The sequence below is a fragment of the Phaenicophaeus curvirostris genome, chromosome Z, assembly GCF_032191515.1.
Source record: "Phaenicophaeus curvirostris isolate KB17595 chromosome Z, BPBGC_Pcur_1.0, whole genome shotgun sequence".
Taxonomy (NCBI): domain Eukaryota; kingdom Metazoa; phylum Chordata; class Aves; order Cuculiformes; family Cuculidae; genus Phaenicophaeus; species Phaenicophaeus curvirostris.
The window spans coordinates 46112971-46140171 of record NC_091431.1 but is presented as its reverse complement, the minus strand read 5'-3'; the positions used below and the strand labels follow the sequence as shown (position 1 = coordinate 46140171).

General features: G+C 39.0%; 1 protein-coding gene across 3 annotated transcripts in view; it reads right to left on the bottom strand.

The window, feature by feature from the left end:
- The window catches only part of BRD10 (bromodomain containing 10), a 49435-nt gene extending 26472 nt beyond the window's left edge, over positions 1 to 22963 (bottom strand). The window contains exons 1-4 of one of the 3 annotated variants that reach the window (XM_069881236.1): positions 22434 to 22963; positions 19393 to 19593; positions 10790 to 12213; positions 672 to 748 (exon numbers count right to left, since the gene is read on the bottom strand). In XM_069881236.1, the coding sequence (XP_069737337.1) occupies positions 672 to 748; positions 10790 to 12213; positions 19393 to 19593; positions 22434 to 22861 (2130 nt within the window). In that variant the 5' untranslated portion in view covers positions 22862 to 22963. Of the gene's footprint in view, positions 1 to 671; positions 749 to 10789; positions 12214 to 12843; positions 12864 to 19392; positions 19594 to 22433 lie in introns of those variants that run through there. The other 2 variants (XM_069881237.1, XM_069881239.1) reach the window with 2 other exon arrangements.
- Positions 22964 to 27201: the final 4238 nt, after the last annotated feature.

Below are 27201 nucleotides of genomic sequence, written 5' to 3'. Positions count from 1 at the left end.
GCTCTTACTAACAAACGTTATTACTAGAAATTCTACTAGCTCCACCTGAAACACAGCATCATCATCATGGAATAAACCGATTCAGCATGAAGGTTGTACAGAACAGCCATGATTTAACATGGGTCTTTTGCTCAGAAAAACCCAGATTGCTTTCTGAAAGAATAAAAAAAATGTTCTAGTCAAAAGAGAACTTCAAGCAGGCATGCATACATAAATGGTGAATTAGGACTGAAGTACTGTAATACTTCCATTACAGCACCATAAAACCACATTATCATAATTACCGCTCTTTTTTAAGTGCTCTCTGGTCTAAAGGTCATGTGCACATAAGGGGTAAAAGTTGCAAACAAGATGAGCACAGGAGCCTACACATTTTTTGCCAGTCCTTCAGTAAATCAAGCTAGATTTCCATCAAGGATGAGTGTCACACCTCATACAAAACCTGAGTAATTTTATTCCAGCAAATTATGTTTACATTAAAATACCAAACCATTCTCTATAAAGAAAAGGCAAAATCTACTTTTAAAGACACTATCAGATTAAACCTTTTGAACTACAATAAGGAAATTCATCTTCGAATAGGATTTCCAAGGTCTCTATCAGAAACTAAAGGACTTATTTTACAGATAGTCAGATTTCAAGTGCTTAAAACAAAAATTAAAATAATTTACCTGAAATTCTGGTATGGTAGACTTTGGGACACCTTTCCTCTTCTTTGTGATTGCTTTTTTAGATACCGATTTTTTTCCTTGTAAGATTAAAAGAGAAAAGCTTCATAATGCTGTTTGTTGTACTTCATTAATAAAACCAAATTACATACAGACTTGAAAGTTAAACTGTTACTAACAGACAGTAAATCACGTAAGCATGATGAACGAGAACTAGACTCAGCAAAAGCAAACATTAAACTACAATTAGCCATGAAGGGGCAGTCTTTTTGGGGTATAAGAGAAAAAGGGGGAAAAAAGGAGAAAGAACAAACCCATGACAACACACATAACCTATCACCTAAAAATGTAGGTCAGAAAAGGAACATTCATACCACTGTTCTGCAAGATGGGAAATCTAGAACCTACACCCATAAACTTAAGCATTATAATATCTTACCTGCAAGATTTGTTCTTTTTACACTGTAAAGTGAGCCACACATTAGGGTATGGGACCTCTGTATCTTATAGTGAAAAATACCCTTAAAGTACAAGTAGTATCTTGAAATCCCTGAACAGACATACTGACGTTAACCAGTTAAATCAGGTTACTGTTTTGCTTTTTCTGGCTGTGGTAAAACCTAACATTTCAGAAGAAAGCAAACACCTTCCTACAGACTTTTGGTTGTGGAGCCTCCTTGACTGTGGAGTCTCCTTCTCTGGAGATGCTCCAAACCCACATGGACACATTCCTGTGCAACCTGCTGTAGGCAAACCTGATTCAGCAGGAGGTTGGATTGTATGATCTCCAGAGGTCCCTTCCAACCCTGACCATTTAGTAATTCTGTAACACCCTTCACACCCAACCAAACATGGATGCAACTAAAAACCTCTTTGAAGGCAAACCAAGTGATTTACTGCCTATAGTTGCAAAATTCACAAGTTGCATACATTTCTAAAATCAAGTAGTTACATCACCAAGCCATATATGCAAGACAACGGAGTTTACATTTATTTTTACATTTATATGGTAAACTGAAAAAAGCCCACTTTTGACCTATTCATTTTGACCAAAACCACCACTCTAAGATTGCTGCTACACACTCATTCAGAAGTCCTAAACGATAATTAAAAACCTTAAAAAAAAAAAAAATCATACAAAGTACATGGAATTCATTATCAAATGGAATCACCACAGGCATTTAGTAATAACACAAACACATGCAGATTTGATACTTATATTGAAAATACTGGCAGGAATTGCATTTAATTCTTTCCTAATAAGACGCTTGTGTGTTCAAATGTGTATGTACACATACATGCAACTACTCATTGATGCCTAGGCATTTCTGGTTTTAGTTCATTACACTATCCTATTCTCAGTTTATTACACTGTGAATTTCCTGAACACCTTAGCTGAATCTGAAATAAAACACAGTTAAGAGAGAGCATAGGGATTGAAGGATCTAGATTTGAAATTCCACATACAATCAAACCATATAAAAATCAGTAAATCAAGCTAGATTTGAAACTCCACATACTGAACACATAACAATTTAGAGCACCAAAAATACTACCAAAAATAAATACTCAGATTTCACGTTACAGAAACAAGCGATAAAAGACAAGCATAAGAACGATTAAAATATTTTGACAATGGGGAAAAAAGTCAGCATATCTGTTATATATTTTATGAATCCAGATACACTGAAAACATAGTTTGTACTACAGAAAATAGTGCTGTCTATTTAATGAACTAAAGCAGACATCTAACATAAGCTTTCTTGACAAACTGACTCAAAAATAAGTCTGGTTATACAGTGATTCCTTCCTATAGCCATGTAAAAGAATGTTGTCCAGAAAGAAGAAGAGATAAAAACATGAGGCAGTTGACTGTCTTGCTTGTTTACAAAAAGAAAGATCTGAATCTGATTCAAACAAAAATTTTCATTTCATTTGAATATTTTCAAAATGCTTTTCAGCAAATATTTTCTTGAATATTTTCAGGTTCAAGTGCTGTATGATGCAGTGTACCTAAGAAAATAACAGTGTTAACAGAAATACAGTTTCTTAATATCTCCTTCTGAAAAGGGGGCAAAAATTACTAGGAAGAATTAATTACCAAGAAAAAGGAAGTAAATTTCTTTTGCAGCATCATCTGAAAAGTACACATTAGGGAGACACAAGGTAACAGACAGATCAAGAATTAATAAAACCTAACCAGAGGCACAAAGGAAATGAGCCTTTCCCCATGTGTAAACTGAATTAATGAAAAAAAGGCTTTGAATGCAGAAATTCAGTTGAATATAGAAATCCAAAAAAAGGTTATAGCAATAGTGCTCAGGATTTCTCTCTTTTATGAAGAGTTATCTCTGGTTTTATAAAAATACTATTTTTCATTTGCCAAGTTGTTAGGGTTTTTTTTAAATTATCTAATTGAATTTGAAAATAAATAGCTTTCCAAGGGAAAAAGAACCCAAACAGAAAATGCTAAAGGAAAACTTCTATTTACTATTCCTGAGACAATGCAGCAGCACCTGTGTCCACTTTCTAAACTGACTTTACTACCTAACAATATTCCAATTCACTTACATTTAATTTACCTTTGGCTCAATTATTCAAGGACCAGATTTCCACAATAAAACTCTACCGAGACCTGCCAGTTTAGATCCTCAGGTCACAAGCTGCCACATTCGGCAAAAACAATTGCTATGGTCAGGGATGTCAGCCTCTGCTAGTTTCCTCCTACTGGCCTTGTTGCAGGCAGCACAACCATGCAAACATTTCAGCCATGCCACCAGAGCAGTTACTTAGCTTCAAATGCCAGGCTGAGGTGGGCACAGTATGTGTATGGAGGGTAAAATCTCTAAGGGGTTGAACAGGCATCAGCCATGAATGGCACTTTTCAAACCACTCCACTGCAGGCTGCTAGAGCTCCTTTGCCCATAATCCTAGGCAAAGGGACTATTCAAAATGGCACAGATTACTTACTTCAGCAGATAATGTTTCCAACACCAGCTAGATGCATTTTGCATCTCAGCATGCTGTGCCTTTCACAGCATACTCAATGTACAAATACATTTAACCGCTGACTGCAAGTAATCAGAGTTAGAAAAAACACACCTAAGCAATTATGAAGGAAAAAAAAAAGTATTTCTAAGAAGAAAGCTCATATGCATTATCTCTTCAGGTCACCTATTCCAATTCAACACACTTTGATTGCTTCCCACTTCTTGGTCCCCAGCTTTCACTAGACATAATTTATAAACCACTTAACAAGAGTATTTCACACAGACAAAATAGTATAGTAGTATCAGTACAAATATTCTTGGAGGTGGGAGGGGCTCAATAAATAGATTTCCATCTTTAGAGGTCTTCAAGATGCAGCTGACCTGATCTGGTTGTTTGCGACTGTCCAACTTTAAACAAGGAATCAGACTAGATGACCTCCTGGTGCTCTTTACAATCACCTTTTCTACGGCTCTGCTACTCTTCAGAATACATGTTACCAACAAATGCATACTTATCAATAACCCAGGGCTGTATTGCAGAGAAGGAAGATAAATCAAATAACGCTTTTGTCCTATAAATTTATTTATGCTTCTTCCTAGCCATGTAAAAATGACATGAGAAAAACACTCTCCTCTCCATCAAAACAAATTAAGAGTTTTCCAAATTACAGTCCAAAGAAACCCATGATCTTAAACAGCTGAAGAAGCCTTCTCCTTCAATAGCGGCAACTACATAAAAGGTGTTATTAGGTCTACCATCTTGAGGCACTAACAGTGGTCTCCCTATCCAGCAACAGCTAAACCACTAAATTATTTTTTTTGCAGAATACAGAAACACTCATTTGGACAAGCGTTCAATTAATGTTTTATAAAGACTGATAAATAAATACTGACATTCTTATTCCCGTTTCCACCATAGGGCAATACATGTTACAATGACTGAAGTTCCACCTCTTTTTGATACAAAGTTCAATTTCAAATATGGTCCACGCTTCTTTGGAAAAAAAATAACTTTATCCACTGTTGCCAGAACTATAAAATAACATTACTGAATAAAAAAAAAATGGTTTGAATTCAAATATATACACATCAAATCTATACAAAAAAGCATGTACTTTGCTGCAAGTGGAACTGTTTCTAAAGCTACAAAATGTCAGGATGTATAACCTTACATTCACTCAATAACATGATTTTATTATGCCACAATTAGTAATTATGTCTCCACAATGGCTTTTCCACCAGGCTCCACACCTTAAATGAGTTTCAGTTCAGTATTTGCAGTAACAGACAGTGCAGTCATGCAACATTTTAGCTATCATGCCATTGTTTTTCCTGAATGAAAACAAACCCCATCTTGCAACAGGAATGCAATATAATGCAGGTTTTCCACAGTAAACTTACTTGAGCAAGCCCTTACTCATCTGCCAAAAAAGCTGGAAACTGAATTAAGCAGACACCGGTAACATTAACTTGGATACTGCCCTGTCCACCAACAGCGTTCAGTGCTTGAAGGCTGATTACAACAGAAACTTGTACAGCAAGTATTGGCATAAGTCAACAACAAAGTTAGTGAAAGCATTAAAGTGAATGTGAAACAAATGCTGTTCTGAGAAAAGCAGATTATTTTCCAAAAGTAACACCAATCTGTGCTTCAAACTATAAAGTGATAACATGGAGAATTTTTAACAAAGACTCACTTTAATAAAGATTTCTTAATAAAAGTTTGCTTTTTTTTAAAATAAAAATGTGCCTTATTACCCTAGATGAGAAAATGGATGTTTTTGACATCAGACACTAACTCAGTAGTATTTGCCATGGTAAAATTAAGTTAGCCCCCTTGAATTCCAGTTTTCTCACTACATTCTAGCAGCAACTCCACTATTCTCAAATTAAAAAATGGGCCTGAATTTTCCTGTTCACAAATTTCTAAGACACCTTTCATGCCTTTTAAAGACTGGGCAACTACTGAGCATGTCCTGTTTTCTCTTTATTCACCTGATCTTCTATCTTGCTCCCAACAGCTCCTCTTTTAGAAAATATAATGTGCCATAATCTGGAAAATGAAGGATACTACAGACTTTCAAAACTTCCACACTGACACAGCATATGCTTTTATACAGTCAAATCAGCACAGCAGGTCTCAACAAGGGCATTAATAATGCTGATTTACAGAACAATGTAAGTAAACCAAACAAAGCCCCAGTGGCACGTTTCTGAAGATAGTAACACTTCATTGCATTGTTACAATTTGATAGAACACTTTATTTAATGTTATCAACACTGTTAGCAGGCTGTTCCAGATCTAAAGGCTAGAGAACACAACACTACAACAAAGTTTTTACAACTCTGAAGGTTGAACTCATAAGAACAGTACACCAGACTCTACAGAACCGCTGCCAGGCTTTATATTGATTTGTTCACATTCAAGCAGTGCTTGACTTTATACACAAAACTTCATGGTACTCTAAAGCAATAAAACGTAACATGAAATAGACTTTAAGCAGGTGGACCACAAGGAATAACATTTCAGGACACAAGTACAGGACATAGAATTTACATCAAGGATCTTCTAAAGGTGCATGGTATATTGATGTTTTCAACACCAATCGGAATAAAAAGGGATTCCACGTACACTTCAGCCTCCGGTTAAAGCACACGATTATTTTGAGCAGCTTCTGGTCCCTCCCATTTTCTCAACCCTGTGGATCCTCTTAATTTCACCCAATTCCTGTTACAAGCACGCAATCACAGAATTCTCATGCTTTTGTACTGTGCAGTCTTTGTGGCATTTCACGATTTACTTCAGCGTAGCCTTCTTAGTGTAGATCCAAAAAGCCCATCATCATTGTGATAGATAAATTAGGCTATAAATCCTTGAATTAGGCTAACTCCCAAATGAAAATAACATCTAAAATAAATGCGTACCATGCAATTGTTTTACAGAACTACAGCCTTGGATTCTGTCTTTCCATTATATTCAGTACTATTCTGCAAATAATATTGACGCAGAACACTGCCACAGCAATAACCACCACTTGCTTTCAAATATTCAACAAAGTGGTTATGGTTACATGTTCCTTTCCATAACTTGTAAGAAGACCTCATAACTATGGCAATGCTCATGGAATGACTGTGTTCCCCAGTAAGTTTTGCTCACAACTTGGAAATTTTCAGCTGAAAAAACTGCACAAGCAGTCTATATTCATGAACAGTATCTTCTGGGTACCACTATGATAGCAAGTCAGCATTATGCAAACCATCTCAATAGAAATGTGAACTGTGACTTGAAGTTACATTTAGCTGCCTTGAAGAACTAATTGTGTAGGGGGGAAGGACCTTGTTACAAAAACACAGTGAAGTACTCACTTTGACATTCCTATTGCTCTCTCCTATCTCCTGTACTTTTAAAAAAAAAAGTAAGGAGTGATCGTGGCTATGATCAGATTTAAAACAAGTGGGTTTATAAATTCAGACAAAGTTTTACCAGATCTCTTTCTTTGTTCTACATTGTAAGGTTATCTTTAAACAGAAGATATATTTTCAGAAGAGTTTTGAGAAACACAACTCAGCTTTAAACATTATGAAACATTACAAAACAATAAGTCACTAGCATGAATTCAATCCAATCCTATCCTTTTCATCCTACAGGTGAAGGACTAACACACACTTGATGAGCACAGGAAGAAAACCTCTTCCTCATAATACCGTAAAGTTTTAAGAAAATTTTCTCCGGCAAGGTAAAAATTTGCAATGAAGTACTCAGAAAAGAAGGGAATCATAGAAGAGTTTGGGTTGGAAGTGACCTTAAAGATCATCCAGTTCCAATCCCCCTGCCACAAGCAGGGACACCCTCCCACCAACCAGGCTGCCCAAGGTCCCATCCAACCTGGCCTTGAACACCTCCAGGGATGGGGCAGCCACAGCTTCCCTGGGCAACCTGTGCCAGGGCCTCGCCACTCTCATCATGAAGATTTTCCTCCTTATGTCTAGTCTAAATCTGCCCCTCTCCAGTTTACGGCCATTGCCCCTTGAATTATCACTACAAGCATTTGTAAAACATAGAATTATAGAATCACAGGTTGGAAAAGACCCACTGGATCATCAAGTCCAATTATTCCTATCAAATACTAAGCCATACCCCTCAGCACCTCACCCACCCATCCCTTAAACATCTCCAGGGCAGGTGATTCAACCACCTCCCCAGGCAGCCCATTCCAGTGCCCAATGACCCTTTCCATGAAAATTTTTTCCTAATGTTCAGCCTAAACCTCCCCTGGTGAAGCTTGAAGCCACTTCCTCTCTCGTCCTGTCCCCTGTCACTTGGGAGAAGAGGTTTCCCCAGCTTTATTTTAGACCTCCTGCAGGTACTGGAAGGTCGCTGAAAGGTCTCCTCAGAGCCTTCTCTTCTCCAGGCTGAACAAGCCCAACTCTCTCCGCCTGTCCTCATATGGAAGGTTCTCCAGCCCTCTGATCATCTTTGTAGCCCTCCTCTGGACCCATTCCAACAGCTCCATCTCCTTCTTGAGGATTCCAGAACTGGACACAGTACTCCAGATGAGGTCTCACAAGAGAGGAATAGAGGGGCAGAATCACATCCCTTGGCCTGCCAGCTATGCTTCTTTTGATGCAGCCCAGGGTACATTTAGCCTCCTGGGCTGTGAGTACACATTGCTGGCTCATATCAAGCTTCTCATCAATCAGCACCCCCAAGTCCTTTCCCTCAAGGCTGTTCTCAATCATGTCATCCCCCATCCTGTATTGAAATCGTGGATTGCCCTGACCCAGGTGAGGAAATGCCTCAATATATTAAAACAGAAAGGACAAGAGAGTTTCGGAAGAAACAGGATCCTTTATGTCATGCCCATGTCACCTGCAGATGAAAAAATGTTTCATGTCCTCAATCTGAACAGAAACGAACACGCCATTGGATCCAGCAGATCAAGTTAAGAGACACAAGAAAAGTGGAAAAGAGGAATTTCCATCACATCTCATTCAACAGACAAATCTAAGGGCCCTGAGGCAGCCAGAGTTGCAAAACTGTGCAAACACCAATAGAACACGTAACAGACAACTAGGTTTACTCTTTGCTGGATTTCCAACTGCACTTGGATTTCCATCTCCCTCCGGTCTTAAACTGACAATGAATCGGAGTAATACTGCATCTGCATGTTCTGTGATGATGATACTATGTATAATTAAAACTCAAGTTCAGATAAGTGATGGCATCTGGTAGTGGTCTACAGTTACAGATACAGATTCTTAATAAAACTACACAGCAATTACTTTCTATATTAAATCACCTCTGATAGTGTTAAGCTCCTTATGATACGATATAGAATTAGAAGAGTAGAGGTGGATGGCATTCCACTGTTGCATTCATTATTTAGTTATGTAATCCTACAAATTAAAACTGAAAGAACAACTGTTTTAACTGTCATGTCTTTAGAGGCATGGAACTCTAGCTTGTTTTATAATAAGCTTCTGAAACATATCTGAGTCCTAAAATACTTTCTAATAAATCAACCTGGCAGCTTTTTTGAACTTATTATTTTTATAACACATTTAAGAAAAGCAGTTGTCAAAGTAAACATCAGCTCTGTCAATAAATTTCAAAGCGACTTTCAAATTTTGCCAGTCTGTTTTGCTAAAAGTAGTTGTCTTTCAAAGCAATAATCTATTAAAAAATGACACATGCTGCTCTATGAGCATTGCTTAGTTCACAGAAAGTAGATTTTTAAGCATATGTTGTAAAATGAGGTTACAATGAAGATGGTGACCTAGTTTAACTACTTTCATAGAGAAATAAAGCACACTGTGTCCTCAATTTTTTTTCTCAATAGTTCTCCGAATTAAAGAGACCTTACTGGCAATTTGGGCTATTATTCACTTTGATGCTGTTTGGTTTTAAGAAAATTGAAAACAGTGATCACTTAGAGAGCCAACAGTCATAAAAGTGAATGTGAAACATTACTTTTGATGAATCCTACATATATGAGCTTAACTAACTCTTTGAGTTTCCATGATGATTCATGAGTTTAGATGTGGGCACTGAAATTTTCTGGAGAAAGGAGTTTGATTTACATGGTAAGACAGTTCTTTGACTACTCTGCACAAACATGTGGGACCCAAACATTACTTGTTTCTTTAACTTCAAAGTTCCACCCATCTTCTAGCTAAACTGCATTTGCATCAGACCTCCAAATTCTGTTAGCCCTTACAAGTCATTTTGTTACATGGATTTTTGAGTTTGGCCCTCTACTTTTCAACTGATATCCAGTATTTACCTGTCAATCTACAATGTTCCAAAAATAAGCCTGCCACTTAAAAAAATGTAATGTTTGAAGCAGTATTCTACAATCTAGCACACGTAAATTAGCCCCCGACTCAAGCAGATCAATCTTCATGGTGCTCCATGTGACATAAGTCAGTTCAAACTGTCAGGATTTGTAGGATTTTTTTAAGGACTTCATAACTTTATTGTTTTAAAAGTACTTTAAAGTTTTTCAGTGAGTTAAGTGAAACCTGGATCACGTATTACTTATCTGAAACACTTAAATATATACTGCCTATAAGTATAATAAAAATGCTACCTGCGTTAATTCTGAATCTCAGCTGTTAGACTAAGCAGAATGAGATGAGGCCTGCAGTCAAAACAGTACAGACCCAAGACTGCACAGTTCTCTCCAACAGGAACTGATTTTAGATTCATCATCTTGTGAAATTACTCTGTGTTCCTTTGTCATTTGGACAAGGTAAAATTATCACTAAGGGGAGAAAAATTTCCACAATTGCTGTGACATGTAACAGCATAAAACAACTTCAAGCTACACTCCCTGATGTTATCCAGCCAGCCAGATTCCTCTTCCTAAGTATATTTTGTAACAAACTCTTCCAAATAATTACATTCTATAAAGATATATTCTGCAAATTAATTGTGGTTTAATCAGCCGATAAGCCCGCTTCATGTGCTTGTGAACAGGAAACTCCAACACTAAAATTAACATCAAAGTCTAATGCAGTAAAGCTCTCCTGTTTCACAAAATAAACTGTAGAGTAACCAGCTAAGTTAAAAAAAAACCCAAAAAATCTGTATCCTTCTAATTTTTATTACGGGTAAAAACGTCAACTTACCAGATTTGTGCTTCTTGTGTTTTGCTTTCTTTTTAATTATAAACAACTTGTTCTGGATCTCAGATTTATAAGATTTGAAGGGATATAGGTGAATCTCACGCTTTCTTTGCAAGTCATCAAGTTTTTTCTGTAGATTTTCATTTAGAATATCCTTCAATTTCTTTTTTTTCTTCTTCTTCTTTTTTGCCCGCAACTTATTTAGTCTATTATTTCGCAGTGAGTTCTCTAGCACTGTTTCTTTAGCAGACTCGTGGTAATTTATGTCTTGGTTGTCACAAATGCCATTGACATTTATTTGGCAAGCTTTCAGTGCGTTCTCCTTGAACGGACTGATCTCAGCTTTTACTCTGGCCGTTTCAGCACAACCTTGTCCATTCTCCACAGTCCTTATGTCTCCTGAACTAGGGTGACCACCCACACCAACCTCTCCCGAACTAATAAAATTCCTCAAGTTCTCTTTATAGCAACTCGTTTTTTTGATGTTACAGACTCCTGAGGTCTTGATTTCACTATTAGTCTTAACCTCCTCTGCAGTGATTCTAAAGCTATCTAAATGTGGGTTTTTTTCTGGAGACACAACAGAACCTGTATTTTTATCTACTTCTGTCTTGGAACGATGCAGCAGCTCTTCTCTATCACCAGAATTGACCTCCCCATTGTTTTTGCTCACGTATTCATGTTTTACCTTCTCCAATTTAACACGTGACACTCTTCTCACTTTGATGGGAGGAGACGGGAATTTAGGAGCCTGAAAAGGTTTTTGTTTGTAAATCCGAACATCTGCACCGCAGAACTGTGGAAAATGAACATATGCGTTCTCCAAGTAGTCATAACCAAGAATTACTTCTCTACATTCGTGGATAGGTTGACCCAGCACAGCATCCTGAACATCCTTTTGCGTTTCATACACAAAATCACAAAGACCTTTTAGCAGCCACACTTTTTGGTAAAAAGGTAGCTCATGAAATGATTTTTCCTCCAAGGGATTAACTTCTCCAAGGACTTTGAAAAACTGGGGACACAATCCAATCTTTTCTGCAGCGCCATTAGGATTGTCAGTTTGCCCTACAACGGTATACCAGTGCCGTACTTTCTGTCTAAGTGCTGCTTCCCACGTCCTGTAAGAAAGTGTAGGCCTGCGATGTAATGTAGATCTGCGATGAGGAGGACTTAACAAAGAAGTCATTATTTTAGATAAAAATGCATTACACTGAGGCATCAGAAGACAACGTTCCAATTCATAGAATACTATTTCCGGTAAATTTAAAATCTGCTGTGCTAAACAAAGAAAGTGACCAATAGCTGGGATCTCCCACATTGTCTCCATCCTCGTAGGTGCTGCTTGAGCTAAAAGTGACTTTTCCCATTCTTCTATTTCTTTCTGACTAGCTTCTTCTGCTTCTTTTCTTTCTTGCTCTCTCAGCCTATTAAAAGAAAGTTCATGAAAATTCAGGTATCAGGAGAACAAAAAGAAACAGGGGAGAAAAAATCAGAACTAACGCATGATAAACGTACTTATCTTGAATTAATAAAGAACATAATACACAAAGTTTTGATTCAGTTTGTCTTACTTTGGTTACATAATGCAGCACTGCACCAAAATGGGAAATTACAATCTTTTATTTCTGTAAGCATTAGTTTAAAAAAGAGAAAAAGATAAGACAAAAAATTTGCAGGTATTAAAAGTTGAGATAGTTTAGATTTTTCTTTTTTTTTTTTTTTAAATGTGTTCCCTTCCTCTAATCCTTTATGACAGGATTAAGTACTTCCAAAAAACTCTCCATACAAAAATCTCTGAAAACAAATTCCAAATAAGTTCTGCTCTCAAATGGTTGCCTTGTGGCTTTTGTCACCTACCTTGCAGAACTCCCTTCCTCAGTCCATTCATCTGTCAACTGCTTCACTCGCATACTTTTTCCCTCCCACCCAGGTGTGTTACTAATTGGTTTGCAATGGTGGTCAAAAAGGAAACAATTTCAGGATGCATGAAGAATGTGATGGAAAATAACAGCAGAAATAAAATGTCATTACATTAAAAAATGGTTTGCCCTCACCTGAAAAACTGTATTCAGTTCTGGTCCCCCTATCTAAAAAAAGGATAGAGCAGAAATAGTGGGTATTCAGAGAAAGAGATTATCAGTAATCAGAGGACTGTAAAAACTTCTGAAAAATCTGGGACTCCAGACAAAACACTATCAAAAAGAAACATGACAGAAATACACAAAACTGATATAATAGACTAGGAACTTCTATTAAATTTCATGGGCAAATTCATCATAAAATTTAAAGGCAACTAATTTAAGAAGAATAACTGCTCCCACTTCAATCACGTCAGCTTACAACCTAACTTAGTAAAACATAAGATATATTAATTTAGTTCTAAAGTGAAAAATAGGACAGATGCATGAATTGCAATGACATCAAGAGTTAGCAGTAACAGGAGGGATTTTTCCTCTAATGTTGCAACGGAAAACTAACATTTTTGCCTCAAGACATGACCAGATTCCAAAAGACAGTGTTAAGATACAGCAGTACTTACAGGCAAACTTTTCTAGAGCTCACCCAAAGCTTCTTGTGTCTTTTTCTCTGATAATTCTAACACTAACCACTGCTAGCAACAATTACTGGTGGAAATTAGTAATGCGATCTGTTAAGCAAATTTACATGCCCTTATTTCCAGACTGCTAACCTCAAGATATATTTCTCCAAGTAGCAGATAAATGCCACGTATCCATTCAAAGCAAACAATGCTTTCCAAAATCAGCCAGAGTAATAGCATATTAAAATATTTTTTTCTGACAACCTGAAGCTAAAATCTGCTTCTAGTATGAAGAATCTGTATTTAAGGCATTAAATATTGACTAGATATCTCAATATTGTAAAAAGTGCTATACTTAGCTCACCTCACTTTTTAGTACCGATCCAGGAGAAACACACCATGACCACAAACTTAAAATTAGCACCTTCTCTGTAGGCAAAATTACTTATAATACAGTAGGATCCCACTGAATGTCATATCTTACACAATTAAATAAAATTCAGGTGACTTGCTACCGTAATTCGTACAGAAATTCTTAATATCACATGCATGCATCCTTGCTATTTATGTACCTATCAAATGCAGAAAAACAGATTAATGTAAAACAAAATCAAAATGCAAAAGCGAACAGGTCAGTAAATTCTCAACTTCACTCCCCTAATCCAGCATTAATTGAACTATATAATGGATGGGATCTAAAGACAAAATCGGACTTTGCAGCACTGATTTAAACATACAAAGAATGCAGTCTAACAACAAAAACTGGTTTGCTATTCTAGGTGAACAAATTAGTAAATTTAAAAATACTACTTAAATAGGTAAAACGAGCAGTTTTTTGTTCTATTTCCATGTGTTAATGTTGCATTAGTAAGATAAAAACAACTAAACATAAAAATAACTTACAAGTGGGCCATAGGACGAAAATAAATTAAGTAAATAGCAGTTAAATAGGAAGTAAAGTAAGACAGTAATTGAAAAGTGTTCTCAAAAATGAATTTCAGAGTACTTCCTTTGTAACTGTAAAACATACTTTTAAATAACCTGTTGCCTCCAAAGGGTGTGAACTTTATTAAAATAGTACAGAAATACACTGAACTATTAATAGACAGTGTTTCTACAAATGTTCCATCTCAATCATATTTCAGTATCATTTAACAAAATAGTAGCTGTAGATGACTAAAAATATTGTCTTTGCAAGCAGTTTCAACTCACAATCAATTAATAATTTAAATTAAGGTAGAAGTCTCAAAATAAATACAATACCCCAGGTTCACCTCTGCGTTGTACTTCATAAAATGACAATCTTTGCAATATTTTAAACATCGGTTTAAGAAGAAAAAAATATATGGTTTCACAGGCAAAGAGTTTGCCTTTTTTAAAAAAGCTACCATTTGATCTGTAGCCATTCCGTTCTCAGTAGACATTCAAGAAAAAAAGGTATATAGTGCACTTTCATGTCTGCATTACTAAGATCTTCCTACTATTTGCCTGTCTTTTGGAGGGCACAGCTTTTTCCTAAGGTATTTCTTTGAGAGGGAGAAAGGGAATAAAGAGGAGAAAAGAGGTGGGGCAAAGGAACAGAGGTGGGGGGAGAGACAGAAAGAAACGTTTGAGATATAGCAGGACAAATATTCTTATACTGAGAAATTCTCAGACAAACATATTTGGCTTTTAAGCAGGCAGCAATCCTGAAAAATTCTGTTGTTTCATACCTGTATTTATATTTCTCAGGAATATGCTTGCAGACTGTATTGTGTTTACAATAGTAACACAAAACTATTCCGAGGTCAAGCTGACAATTCCAGACTGTAACAAAGGACAAACATTTGCAGCAGTTGTTATGCAGCTCCTAGAGTGGCTAAAACTACAGCACCTGACCTTGAAACTCCGCATGCAAGGCCCCAGGTAGAAATACCATCTAAAACAGAGCCCACACGACTCTGAACTTTCCTTGTAATTTGCTTCCTTAAGACAGCAGACATCTTACCAGCTCATTCCTTCTGACTTGCAACAAGAGATATCATTTGGATGGGAGACAAGGCAAAGTCTAGGTTGTACTTTCTCCACCTGAATTACCACTTCTAACATGCTTAAGTGATTTTACATAGGTAAAAGGAAAGGCATTGAAGCTCTAAAGACAAGGTACAGAGAACTGTTTTAACTCTACAATAACTTGATTCTACAAACTTTCTTTTAAAAAATAAGAGAGCTACAAACAAAATGGTAATATTATGCATTATTCTACATTAATATTTAATAGAAGAAATTAGATCTGGAAATGCCCATGTGTCTTGAATTTGGTATCATCATATTATGGTATACTCCCTATTTTTTTCATAGGCCCCATTCCATGCTCACAACCACCTCATTAAAGGCAAAATTGACTGTAGAAGCCTACCTCATTCCACAATTTGTTAATTTAAATTACTACTTTGCAAAAGGAATCAAATTATTTAAATGGCTTAATGAACAAGTCCGAAACTTATCCCAGGATCACATTTTCAGAGATAGTAAAGACTTAGAGCTGCCTAGCTTAATTTATCACAAACCAAAGTTGTAAACACACTTAATTCTTCATTGAAATCAACTAGTTAATCACCTGTCATTCACTAGTGGTTTTAAAACTTCAGTACATGTCTGCATTTGTGTTTAGGTTTCTAAATGCCTCTAGATAGGCAAGCATTTCCTATTACATAACAACTTGACAATTACTTATTAACTAATATGAAAATTAGTATGTATATCGATGTTACTTAATTAGCATGTAACCAAGCTAATGAGTAGAACCTCACAGAAATTTAATAATCCAAAGAATATACTCAATATTCTGATAGTTAGAACAACTGAACAGAAGGAAAGTTTATAAGCAAGACTGACATGAAAAGTAAATCAGATGTTGTTATATACATACTTGGGGGGTGTGGAAGTGCTTTTGCTGCTGTACAGAAACTATTAGCTGCAATCTAGTGAAGTCAGCTTTCCAAACACATTTCAGTTTTCACACATTGAGTCTATCATGATGAATGTAACACGGGAGGTTATAAAATACTAAATATAGAAAAAAATTAATGGCTGGTGTGAGGAATGTAGAAACTACACGAAAGAAAAAGAAAACTCTACAGAAGATACCTATATAGCAAAATGGCCCAAAGGACTTAAGAGTAGGATTTCCATGAAGCCAACTATAGAAAAGAAGGTAAATCCCACACAGGATTTACCAGAATATACAGTTGGAAAAAAAAACTTGTAAAATCAATTTCAAGGATTTTGGAAACAAAATATCGAAAACTATTTTACAGATTTCATTTACTGCAGTTCTTTCTAGTCTTGGTAAGATGCCTGTGCCTTACAAGAGTATCTAAATAGCTAAATCAAAGGATTAGATATTAACTTGGACCTTAAAAGGCAATTTCTTTAGATATGAGGCATCTGCCGCCTTACTGATCTGGGTCTTAGTATATAACTAAGTTATAAGAAGTATATAACTCCTAGTAAAGCAGCTAAAGTCTAAACTAAGCTAATTACTAGCTATAAAGTACATGTGTGCTGAGCGGTCAGCTGGATGGCCAGAAAGTAAGCACTTTTTTATGTTCCTGATAACTTATCTGCAAGTCAGGTGAGCAGCAGGTGCCGCCTATCCAAACATAACTGATCTGCCAGCAAGCAAATTATACTACCACACTGCACACAATTTATGGGAAAAACTGCAGCAGAGAAAGACCAGAGGGAAGGCAAAGTTGATTATGGTTGAAATTAAAACCCTATATAGTTCACCCACACACTTGATCTGATCATCACAGCCATGCATTGTTATATTTTGATACTGGATAGACTACATTATAGCAACAGATTTGGAGACTTATTCTTTTACAACTGTAATGAAAAACTAAGTGATACAATCAATAATAACAGTAATCAATAAAATAATTAGCATACATAAAGTAGCGCTTCAGTTCTAAGAACACAGTTTATACCATCAATTCTACTTAGATAAATTGAAGTAAACAGGAATTCTGCACTAACATTTTGTGGCCTGAAAAAGATGGGGATAATTGTTCAGAATAACATTATTTTTACCTGAATTTTCTTTGCAAATATAGTGTAAGCTTTAAACAGGTATAAATGCCACTTCAGTTCAGCAAACTTAATTTAAAAAAAAAAAAAAAAAGAAGTCAGTGAAAGCCAAATTCAGTAATGAAAGTGCACACCTACCAGTAGACCAAGTATGTAGCTCTAAGTTATGGGGTTATAAAGAGGATGATACTGTGCACCCCAATTAAACTATCCAAGCCTGTAATTTTTCATACAGTCTTGCAAGTATCTATTCTGTGCCAATCTCACTGCATCAGATTTCTGAAAAAAGCCGATCAACAGTTTTCTCTTCTTAACAGATAACAGTATATATTCATCATAATCTATATTTCAGCAACAATCCAAATAAAGTTTAGGAAGTTGCAACACATTTTTGAATAAAAATAGGATCCCATCTTGGTGTATATAAAACACTTTGAAAATTGGTGTATTCTGTATTATATGATCTTCACTGGGAAGAAATGACTAATTTTATTGGCCTTCCAATTTCCAAGCCTGTTTCATATGTACATCTATACCATACTTTTGGAACATTTGCATTTTGACAGGTTGGGAAACAATTCATATAGACAAGTCCATGTTATATCAGAAACACAGTGGATCCATTAGGAAATAAGAGAAGTTAACAAAATATCTGAAGCATGATTATTTGAGGAGATCAGCAGAACCAAAAAATGTTCAACCACTACCTACTGACACATTTTTACTGCTTCCTGATAAGATCAAATATTTACAGCATAAGGAGGCAAGCTAGTTTTGATCTTTTTCTGTTATTGCAGAATACTGTATAGAATCAATAACTGTGCAGTATCCTTTGCACAGGATGTGGGACTTTTCAATATATCCACATACACGAATTTAACTATTAATTACTACGGCTTTGCAGGAACATCCTTAAAACAGGTGTAAGAAAGCAACGTTTTCATTTGATTGGGTAATACATTCTACTGACTCTATGGATGAATTAAAATCCAGTCAGCATGTCCTTTTTCACAACAGCGTTATCAAGTTCAGAGATCTAGAACACAGAGTTGAACACAAAGAATTTTACTAGAGAAACAACAGCCCTAGTGATCTTTGCTTTTTTTTTTTTTTCTTTTTTTGCAAAGTATGAGGTAGATTAGAAGATTCACTCTTTTCTAGAGAAAAAGTACTGGCTAACACTCAAGTCAGCCAAAACCACAAGGCTTAAATCTGCTGAAAATTAAGATTACCTGTAAGATAACAGTGAACTGGTTATACACGGGAAAAATCTCCAACAGTTTTTTTTCTTAAAGCTAATACTGTCTCATCAGCATGCTCCATGTTCCCACAGCCTCTCAAGTTACTGTTAAAATTATACACTTATAAGCTTCATTTTCCTCAAAGTGAAATACATCACTGTCAACATTAAACACTGCCTAGAATTATATACCTCTTAAATTTATGAAAACCACAAAATCTCACAGCGTTAATTACACACACATTCTAAATTTGTCATCTGACAAGTTGAAATGCCACATCAGTGAGATAACAGGACTGGCACTGGCAGAGATAATTTGCTTCTGGCTATCAGTGAGGGAACCAGTGACAAGATCACTGAATTAGACTGAGGTTAAGTATTCTGGCAGTTTTTAATTTAATTGTTGCAGAGAAAACAGTCCAAGGAGATATTTGATATACGGTGACTGTGCTAACAGGAAATTGCTCTGGATGCTCTCGGTTACTATTAAAAGTTTCACAGTCCTAAAATAACAGTAGCCTTAATTTATTTTAAGGCTTATATGGCTTTGGTAATTTTTCAAGAAGGTGGTAAATCAAAAACTAACTTCTCGCTTTGTGGATGCACTGTATTAAGTCCTAGATTCATTCTTGAACATAAGACAAAAAACATGACAACATTTATTTAACTAAAAAAGCCTTGACAAGCTAGCCCCCACAAAGAACTAGGAAGATATGTTTAAAACCAAAACAAAACAGCTGTTCCTATTACCTCTTTTCCTCTTTTGCTCTCAGCTGTTCCTCTTGTCTTAGAACCTGAACCATCACAGACTCAAAAATGCCCGTTGACAAGCCTACTAAATTGCGAGGCGTGGAACGTCGTCTTGTTGAAATGCATGCTGTTCCTTTCTCATCTTCCAGCCCACAGCATCCTCTAGATGTTACAGCTATTGATGTTTTCTCTCTTAATTGCCTAGAAGAAAATTGCAAGCTAATTCACAATTTCCCTTACCAACAGCACTTTAAAGCCTACACTACCAACCACAGATCAAGCATGTTTACTAAGAAGAAAACATTATTTTTCACTTGCCATTTTTCCCACTTTGAAAGTTGCTTTACAAAATTTTCAACTCAAAACCAACATGCCAACATAAGTAATGTTTTCACATCTGTTAAAAATGGTGGACATATATCTCAAGCAAACAAATATCATTTGGTGACTGAATTTCATGTTTTAAACCCTAACTATTTGGAAAGAAAATACTTCCACATGACCCGAGATAAGAAACTATCGGTTTTGGGAAAGACTTAAAAACACTGAAAAAAGTGCAGCAGCGGGTTTGGTGTTGCGTTGGGGATGGGGTGTGTGTTAAATGGCAGTTCAGATTTGTTAATAATAATTTAAAAAAAAATAAAAGCAAAACCAGTACAGATTTGGTTGTGAAGTTGGATTTCAACTTATACTCTTTCTAAGTACTCCAGCAAAACTGGCATGAGAAGTAACACTGTATCAAACAAACTCTGAAAACATCTGAGAGGAGTGGGAAAAGTCCAGCCTCTGTTCTAAAGTAATTTTCTGTGGTTTGTAGTATCCCAGAACCATACATCCAACACTGATCACTTCCCCTGAGTCACTTGATCAAGACCATGAAGCTACATACTGCTCTGTAAAGAAGTAAAAACAATTATTCCAAGAAGTAGTGCCTGTATTTCATTTTACTAATAAAATTAGTTATGTTAAACACTAAAATCTTTGAGACTTGTATATTATAAAATCCTTTCTATATAAAGTTCTTAGAAACTTTCACCAAGTTAGTGTACATGGACATACTGAAAAAAAATCCATACAAACCTCTGACAAACATGAAAAAATCACTCATGAGGTAGGATACTTTTTACCTAGTTTAATATTTCTTAATATTTATTTGAATGAGGAACGTGCATTTGTGAAAGAATGACAACACCAAATGATTTTAGGTTTTTTTAGTAAATACATATAGTGCTATTTGATGAAACAGCACATAAATCAACTTCACTTTTTTGTGGAGTTCCTAATAAAAAGGCATTGAGCATTCTCAGGTCCTGCCAAGACAATGAGTAGTCATATAATTCAACAAAGAGCCTTCAACACAATGCCCTTAAATTCAACACAGCTGAAACATTACAGTCACAAAACATACAGATATGAACTCAGCATAGATCTTCCAAGCTGCATTTGTTTATTATTTATTTGCGAGCACTAACTCTTTTAAGCCAGGAATTTTGATTTTTTTTTTTAAATCAAGTTTTCCTCCAACAAACCAGCAATACTCATGCCCCACTCACTAGGCTCAGCTCCACCCTGTCTGTTCCCAACCTGTCCCAAAACTGCTGTTCTGCAAAACGAATTTCAAACACAGTACTGCTACACCAACACAGACTACGCTCATTCCGGCTTACTCGGTTAAGTTCTGCGCCATGCTCCTCAAGAGTTCCCACCACACAAGTATAAGTTCTTCCTACCAGCTGGCAATTGATGCTTTGTGTCAAAGAACAAGTTTAAGGCTGATGGACATGGACACACTTCCTAATACTGTTCCTTCTTCACCTTCACCCTTTGCCAAAAAATCTTCTTGGTTTTCACATGCAAAATACTATGACACTCAGAAGACCAGTGGATCTTTTGCCACAAGAAGCTACCTCTGGTTTCTGAACATGAGGAACCTAAGCCTCCAACAAACTCATGAGAAAGCATGTATTTCAGTCGTGACTTAAACAGGCCTTTTTACTTTATAACTTGACAGCTTTCTGTGCTTCAGCTGCTTTGGCTGATAAACAAGTTCCTGCCAGAGACTTATATTTAAACATATCACAAGTTCCATTTTGCCATTGAAGACTATATTATGCCAAGCATAACCTTCCATGTAACAATTATCAAAAAAAAAAAAAAAAAAGGCTATTTCAAAGCAGGCACTGTGACTCAAGATTTTATTCCTGCTTATTTTAGAAACAGTAAAAATGCCGATTTTAAAGAGCCAGGTGTTCATACAGCATTCACGTAATTTCAGCTGCTTTTGACAACATAGGCAAGAGGCATTTGACATCTTGTCTAAAAGATGTCATTCAGAAGAGGCTTATTTCAGAATGAAAATCTTAGCCAGGAACTAATAGAATCATTAGTTTGGAAAAGATCTTAAAGATCATCAATTCTAGCTGTACCTGTCCACTACTAAATCGTGTCCCCAAGCACTTCATGTCCCCAAGCCTCTTAAACACCTCCAAGAATGGTGACTCAACCACCTCCCTGGGCAGCCTGTCCCAGTGCTTGATAACCCCTTCTGTGAAGACATTTTTCCTAATGTCCAATCTAAACTTTCTCTGACACAGCTTGAGGCCGTTCCCCCTCCTCCCATCAGCTGGAAGAAAAGACAAACACCCACATCTCTGCAACCACCTTTTAGGTACTTGTAGAGAGAAATAAGGTCTCCCCTCCACCTCCTCTTCTCTAGGCTAAAATGCTGTGCCCTATTAGGAAACTGCGGTTGTTAAGCTTGGAACAGACATGATTTAGTAGTGGGCAGGTACAGCTGGAATTTATGATCTCTAAGGTCTTTTCCAACCCATTAATTCTATTTTGTATTTTGGTATTTGAACACATTAAGATTCAAACAGCTCCTCATAGGAAATGTTCCTCTTTGTGGAAGTAGCGAGTGTTTCATTGTGGGCTTTTAAAAACCTTTCCAAAGGCATTTCTTACACGGAAAAACTCACGGTCCCATTCTACTTTCCATCCACAGCGCCGGGGAGGGGACCAGCAGAGTTTTCTGCACCTACCGTGACAGCAGCGCCAGCTTCTGCTCCAGCATCATCTCCAGCTTCTGGGCCTGCTTGGAGAGCCAATGATCCACACCGTGCAGCCGGTAACACGTCTCCAGCATCAGGCGGAAGTCGCCCACGAAATCCGATATCCCTGTGTACTCCCCGTTGGAAAACTTCTCTTCCATCCTCAGCAGCCACATCCCCGCCGGCGGCTGCCGGGAGGAGCGGCTGCCGTGGCGCCCCGGGAAGGATCCCGCCGGGGGCTCCAGGAAGGGCGCCGTCAGCGGCCGGTTCTTCTCCTGGAGGAACTCCTGCAGGATGCGGTACCCCTGCTGCAGCTCGGGATCCAGGCCGCCGCTCTCCGCTCCCGCATCTTCCTGCGGGCGCAGGGCCGCGGGCTCCCCTCTTCCTCCTCCTTCTCCTCCGGGCTCCGCGGAGTCCATGCCGTCCCCCGCCGGGCTCCCCTGCGCGCACAGACTCCGCTCAGCCCCGCCCGGGGGGAAACAGAGGGGAGGAGGGAACGGGCGGGGCCGCCCGCGCCTGCAGGGCCGAGCGCTCCCCCCCCGGCCCGCCCGGCCTCGCAGCGCGGGGATGGGAAGGGAATGGAAGGAAAGGGAATAGAAGGGAACGGGCGAGGGGCGCGGCGGGCGGCGACGAGAGAAAGAGACGCGGCACCTCACCTGGCGGCGGCGGCGGCGGGCGACAGGGGAGGCGGCGTCATCGGAGAGCGACGGGACATGTGACGTCACCGGAGCGCGCCGAGCGCCCAGGGGAGGGGCGGTGCCAGACCGCGTAGGGCCGCACCGCGTTGTGACGTCATCATACGAAGCCGTGTGTTTGGGCGGTGACGTCACAATAGCGCGGCGGCCGTCGTGGGGTGAGACGTCATCATATCGCGCCGGGAGGCGCCGTGGTGCGGCCCGGTCCGGTCCGGGCGCGGGAGGCCGCGGGGCTGCGGTGTCCCCAGGGCCGGCCGGGCGGGGTCTGGGGTTGGTTTGCGCTGCGTGGGTGTGCGTGCTGCCGCGCAGCCGCTTCGCCGAACCACAGGCGAGAACCTTTCGCTTCCGTGCTGCGGGGTTGGGGATCTGTGGGGGCACACGGGTAACGCGTTTCCCGGTTCCGGGAGGTGTTCCACTAAATCCGTTCGACAGCTAAAGCAAGCAGGTGTGTAGAAGCGCTCCTGTTGGAAGTTCTCACCCGAGGAGTAAGCGTTGTGTGAGGGGAAGCTGCTAGAAACCGTGCTGAACCGTTCTGGAGGCTAATACCGAGAATGCCGGCAAATAAATTCTCTTGGGAGTCGTTTTGGAGTTGTAGAAAGCAAGCGTTCCTTATCAGGCCCAGCCCACACGAGGGAGTCAACCGTGTAGTGGGACCAGAGCTGGCACAGAACACATTTCCCACTCATATACATATGTTTTCCCACAAACCTCAAGCATACTCCATTGCTTTCCAAGGACTAGTTTTAATGTTATTGTGAACTTGACAACAGTCAGAACCCTTGCTAATTTGGAGCTGGCTCTAGCTCTGCTTGACTATGCCTTTGAGATAAGGAGAGACGGCAAACAGAGGTGATCACAGAAGGCACATCTGTTCGGCACAGATCACACTGCACACAAGATGTTATCTTTAAAGAATGAACATTGTCTGGAAAAACACTGAAAGAAAACATGCTGTCAGAGGGACATTCTGTGTAACTTTCAAATAAGTACAACTACTTAGATGAAATTTTGCTTTAGGTAAATCAAAAGTATTCTACTAATTGTAACAGTAACCACTTGTATCAGGTGTACTTGCAGTTCTTTCAGATTTGCCCTTATGCACCCTCTGGTCCTGCTCATCCCTAAAGTGACACATCAAGGATGTTGCCTGGGCTGCAGGGGACTCCACAGCAGAAGTATTGAACACCTGTTAAATGTGTGCATAATTTTGAGCTTATCCCTTCCCACATACATAGCTAACAAAAGCTTAGGGTGCTTTGCTAAGAGAGAGACAATGTAGGGGGTGAGGTGGAGGATCAAGTGTTCTTTGGTCAAGCCTCTACTTCTGTAGGGGCATTCTTGTCCATTCTGTGAGGCAGCTTTCTGCAGAGATCACTCCAGAGACCTTGCTCATGACACCATCTTGATGGGAGTAAGTCAGACTTTGCAACATAAAAAGAAGTGTAAACACTCTCCTCTCATTACTGCACTTCATCATTCTAAGGGCATCAGGAAATCTCCTTACCCTTCATCCCTGTTTGGTCACAACCAGCTTTCCTAAATTCTCAGTCGAGCTGTTTCAGCAGAAAGAGCCTGAGCAGAGGATGTGGGCATGGTGCCCCACTCACAGGGCTATGCTTCCCCTGCAGAGAGAAGTTTGGGACCCACAAGGTTAGCAAAATTCCTCTCTAGGCCTGTTTTCCAACCCCAATGCATGAAGGTTTATCCCTGAGGTCCTGCCATCTCTGCCGCTCACTTACTGAAACCAGCTACCTGTTTTTATCCTCCAAAATCTTCCCCTGAATTGTGGACCCCAAAGCAATGAGGTCAGACACCTTGGTGTGCAGGGTGTGCTGCTAGAGCAGAGGCTGTTGCATTCCACGTTGGTGGGAGGTGATCCTGCTTGCAGGACCATTGTGCATTGAGACCTTAGTGACCCATGCCAACAGTTAATAGTGAGCGTAGCCATGTACAGCATGACTTTCAGGCCTGTGTTATGCTACACGTATCCCATGGCCACAGGATAAACTCAGCAAGCTCACTGCTGGAGGAACCAGCAGGCAGGTCCCACATTGTACTCAACACGACCCCCACAGCCTTGCATCTTTCTAAAAGTTTAGCATGAAGTTCTCATGAATATCCTTTCTCTGTGACAGCACAAATGATGAATAGAGTTTTCGTGTAAGAAAATCCTCTAATAGTTTGAATGACCACAATGGGGTGGTAGCCCTTTCATGGACAGGATTGTCATGATGTGCCATGATTAGAGACCAATTTGATGCTGTTGTACCCATCATTCACAGCATCTAAAGTGCTTTAAGATAACCATTCTCCATTTCTTTGTACTGTTAACTCTCATAAATTGCATCTAAAGACATACTTTGCTGAGTATGAGTGCCTTTTTTACTGGGAACATAATGGACCAGCATGTCCTGATGCAAAACAGAGGGAATGCTGTCTTGTGTTTTCTCTAATAACTTCTCTCAGGAAGGGTGTTCAGCTTATCTAATTCCCACTCCAAGCTGAATATAGAGTGTCATCATGAGCAGGACAGAAGTGTTAGAGGGCTCCCTGCAACATATATGGAAATTATATCAACTGCAGAAGCATGACTGAAGATAATGGAAACCAGGCAGCCAAGTTACCGGGGGAATTTCTACTATAAATCAAAAGTAGATAAGACTGTCATGGATTGAGTGAGAGGGATACACTTCACTCATAAGACGGAAGCAATTTTATTAATATAAAACAGTGAGTTAACAACTTTCAGTGATAAATATGATAGTGGTTTAACAAGCTTCCATGGCACAGTATACAATTATGTACTGCATAGAGGGCAGAGTCAGACAGAACTGTCAGGGACACCATCCAATTGAATCACGAGGTTCGGAACAGACCCCTTTGCCTTCTGAACTCCTCCTCAGGGAGGTTTAGGTACACCTGGATCCAGACTTAGCTCCAGGTTGGTCAAAAGTTTATGTCTAAAGGATTATACATGCACAATCAATCCTTTATATCACTTAGCTAAGATATTCCAAGTTTACCATGCTATTAGTCGCTTAAACAAGGATCAGTTGCAGCAAGGAATCTCTCAAACTCACTGAGTAACCTTGACAGGCATCCCTACTCATAAATGGAGATCCTGGTGTACAGCCCACATTCACTCAGGATAGCTTAACTGGCCCTGGGCTGTCCACTATTTATAGAGTATGGTGATTGACTCGTAGTCACATTTGCATACTAGCAAGACCTCTGGGTCACTGTTACAGACAGGCATTGGCAACTGTGTTACCATCTCTCCCTCAAAGTCCAGGTTAAAGCCAATAGAGCCATCACAACCTGCACTGGTAGTCGTGGCTCAGAGTGAGATGTGGGGCATACCCCCACCATGACCGGTAGCTGTTTTAGCAGCTTTGTGGCTTTTGTATGTTTGGCCAGCAGCACTGGCTGTCTGGCACCACTGGGTCAATCAGCTGGAAAGATTAATTCAGGCAGGGCTCTTGGGCCTCATTCCACTGTACACTCAAGCAGTGGCTTCCTTCCTCCCTTCAGTCATTGGCCTAACAACATATAAGGCATGGAGTTCTTGAGATCAAGCCTGCCTTGAATTAGTGAAGATCAGCTCTCCATTAATCTTCACACTAAGGCTTTTCTTTCTTCGGGACCGAGCATGTCCTTCTTCTGTATTCCAGGTTGCTTGCAATCTCCGTGCTCCAGGAACTGCTGGCAGCCAGACACTTCACAAGAAATCTTGTTAGCCACGGGAAATGCCAGTGTGAAAGAAAGCTTAGCAAGACTATAGTCAGTCTCACTATGTCAGAAGGGCCAAACACGTGCTGTTGGAGGAGAGGAGGAAGTCCTGGTCTTCTTGCTTGGGTACTGCAGCTCTTGTCAGTGAGGGCTCTGCCCCACATGCCTTGTTGTTTTCGCTCTCTGCCTGGCTGATGTTCTGCTGACACTTACTTTATATTGGTCTATGTTTAAATCTGCTTGTGACTGCACAAAACATGGGAGATGTGCTCAAAAGGGCTTCTTTCTGCCTGAAACACAACTTCACAAAGACTAGAAATGGCAACAGTAAAGCT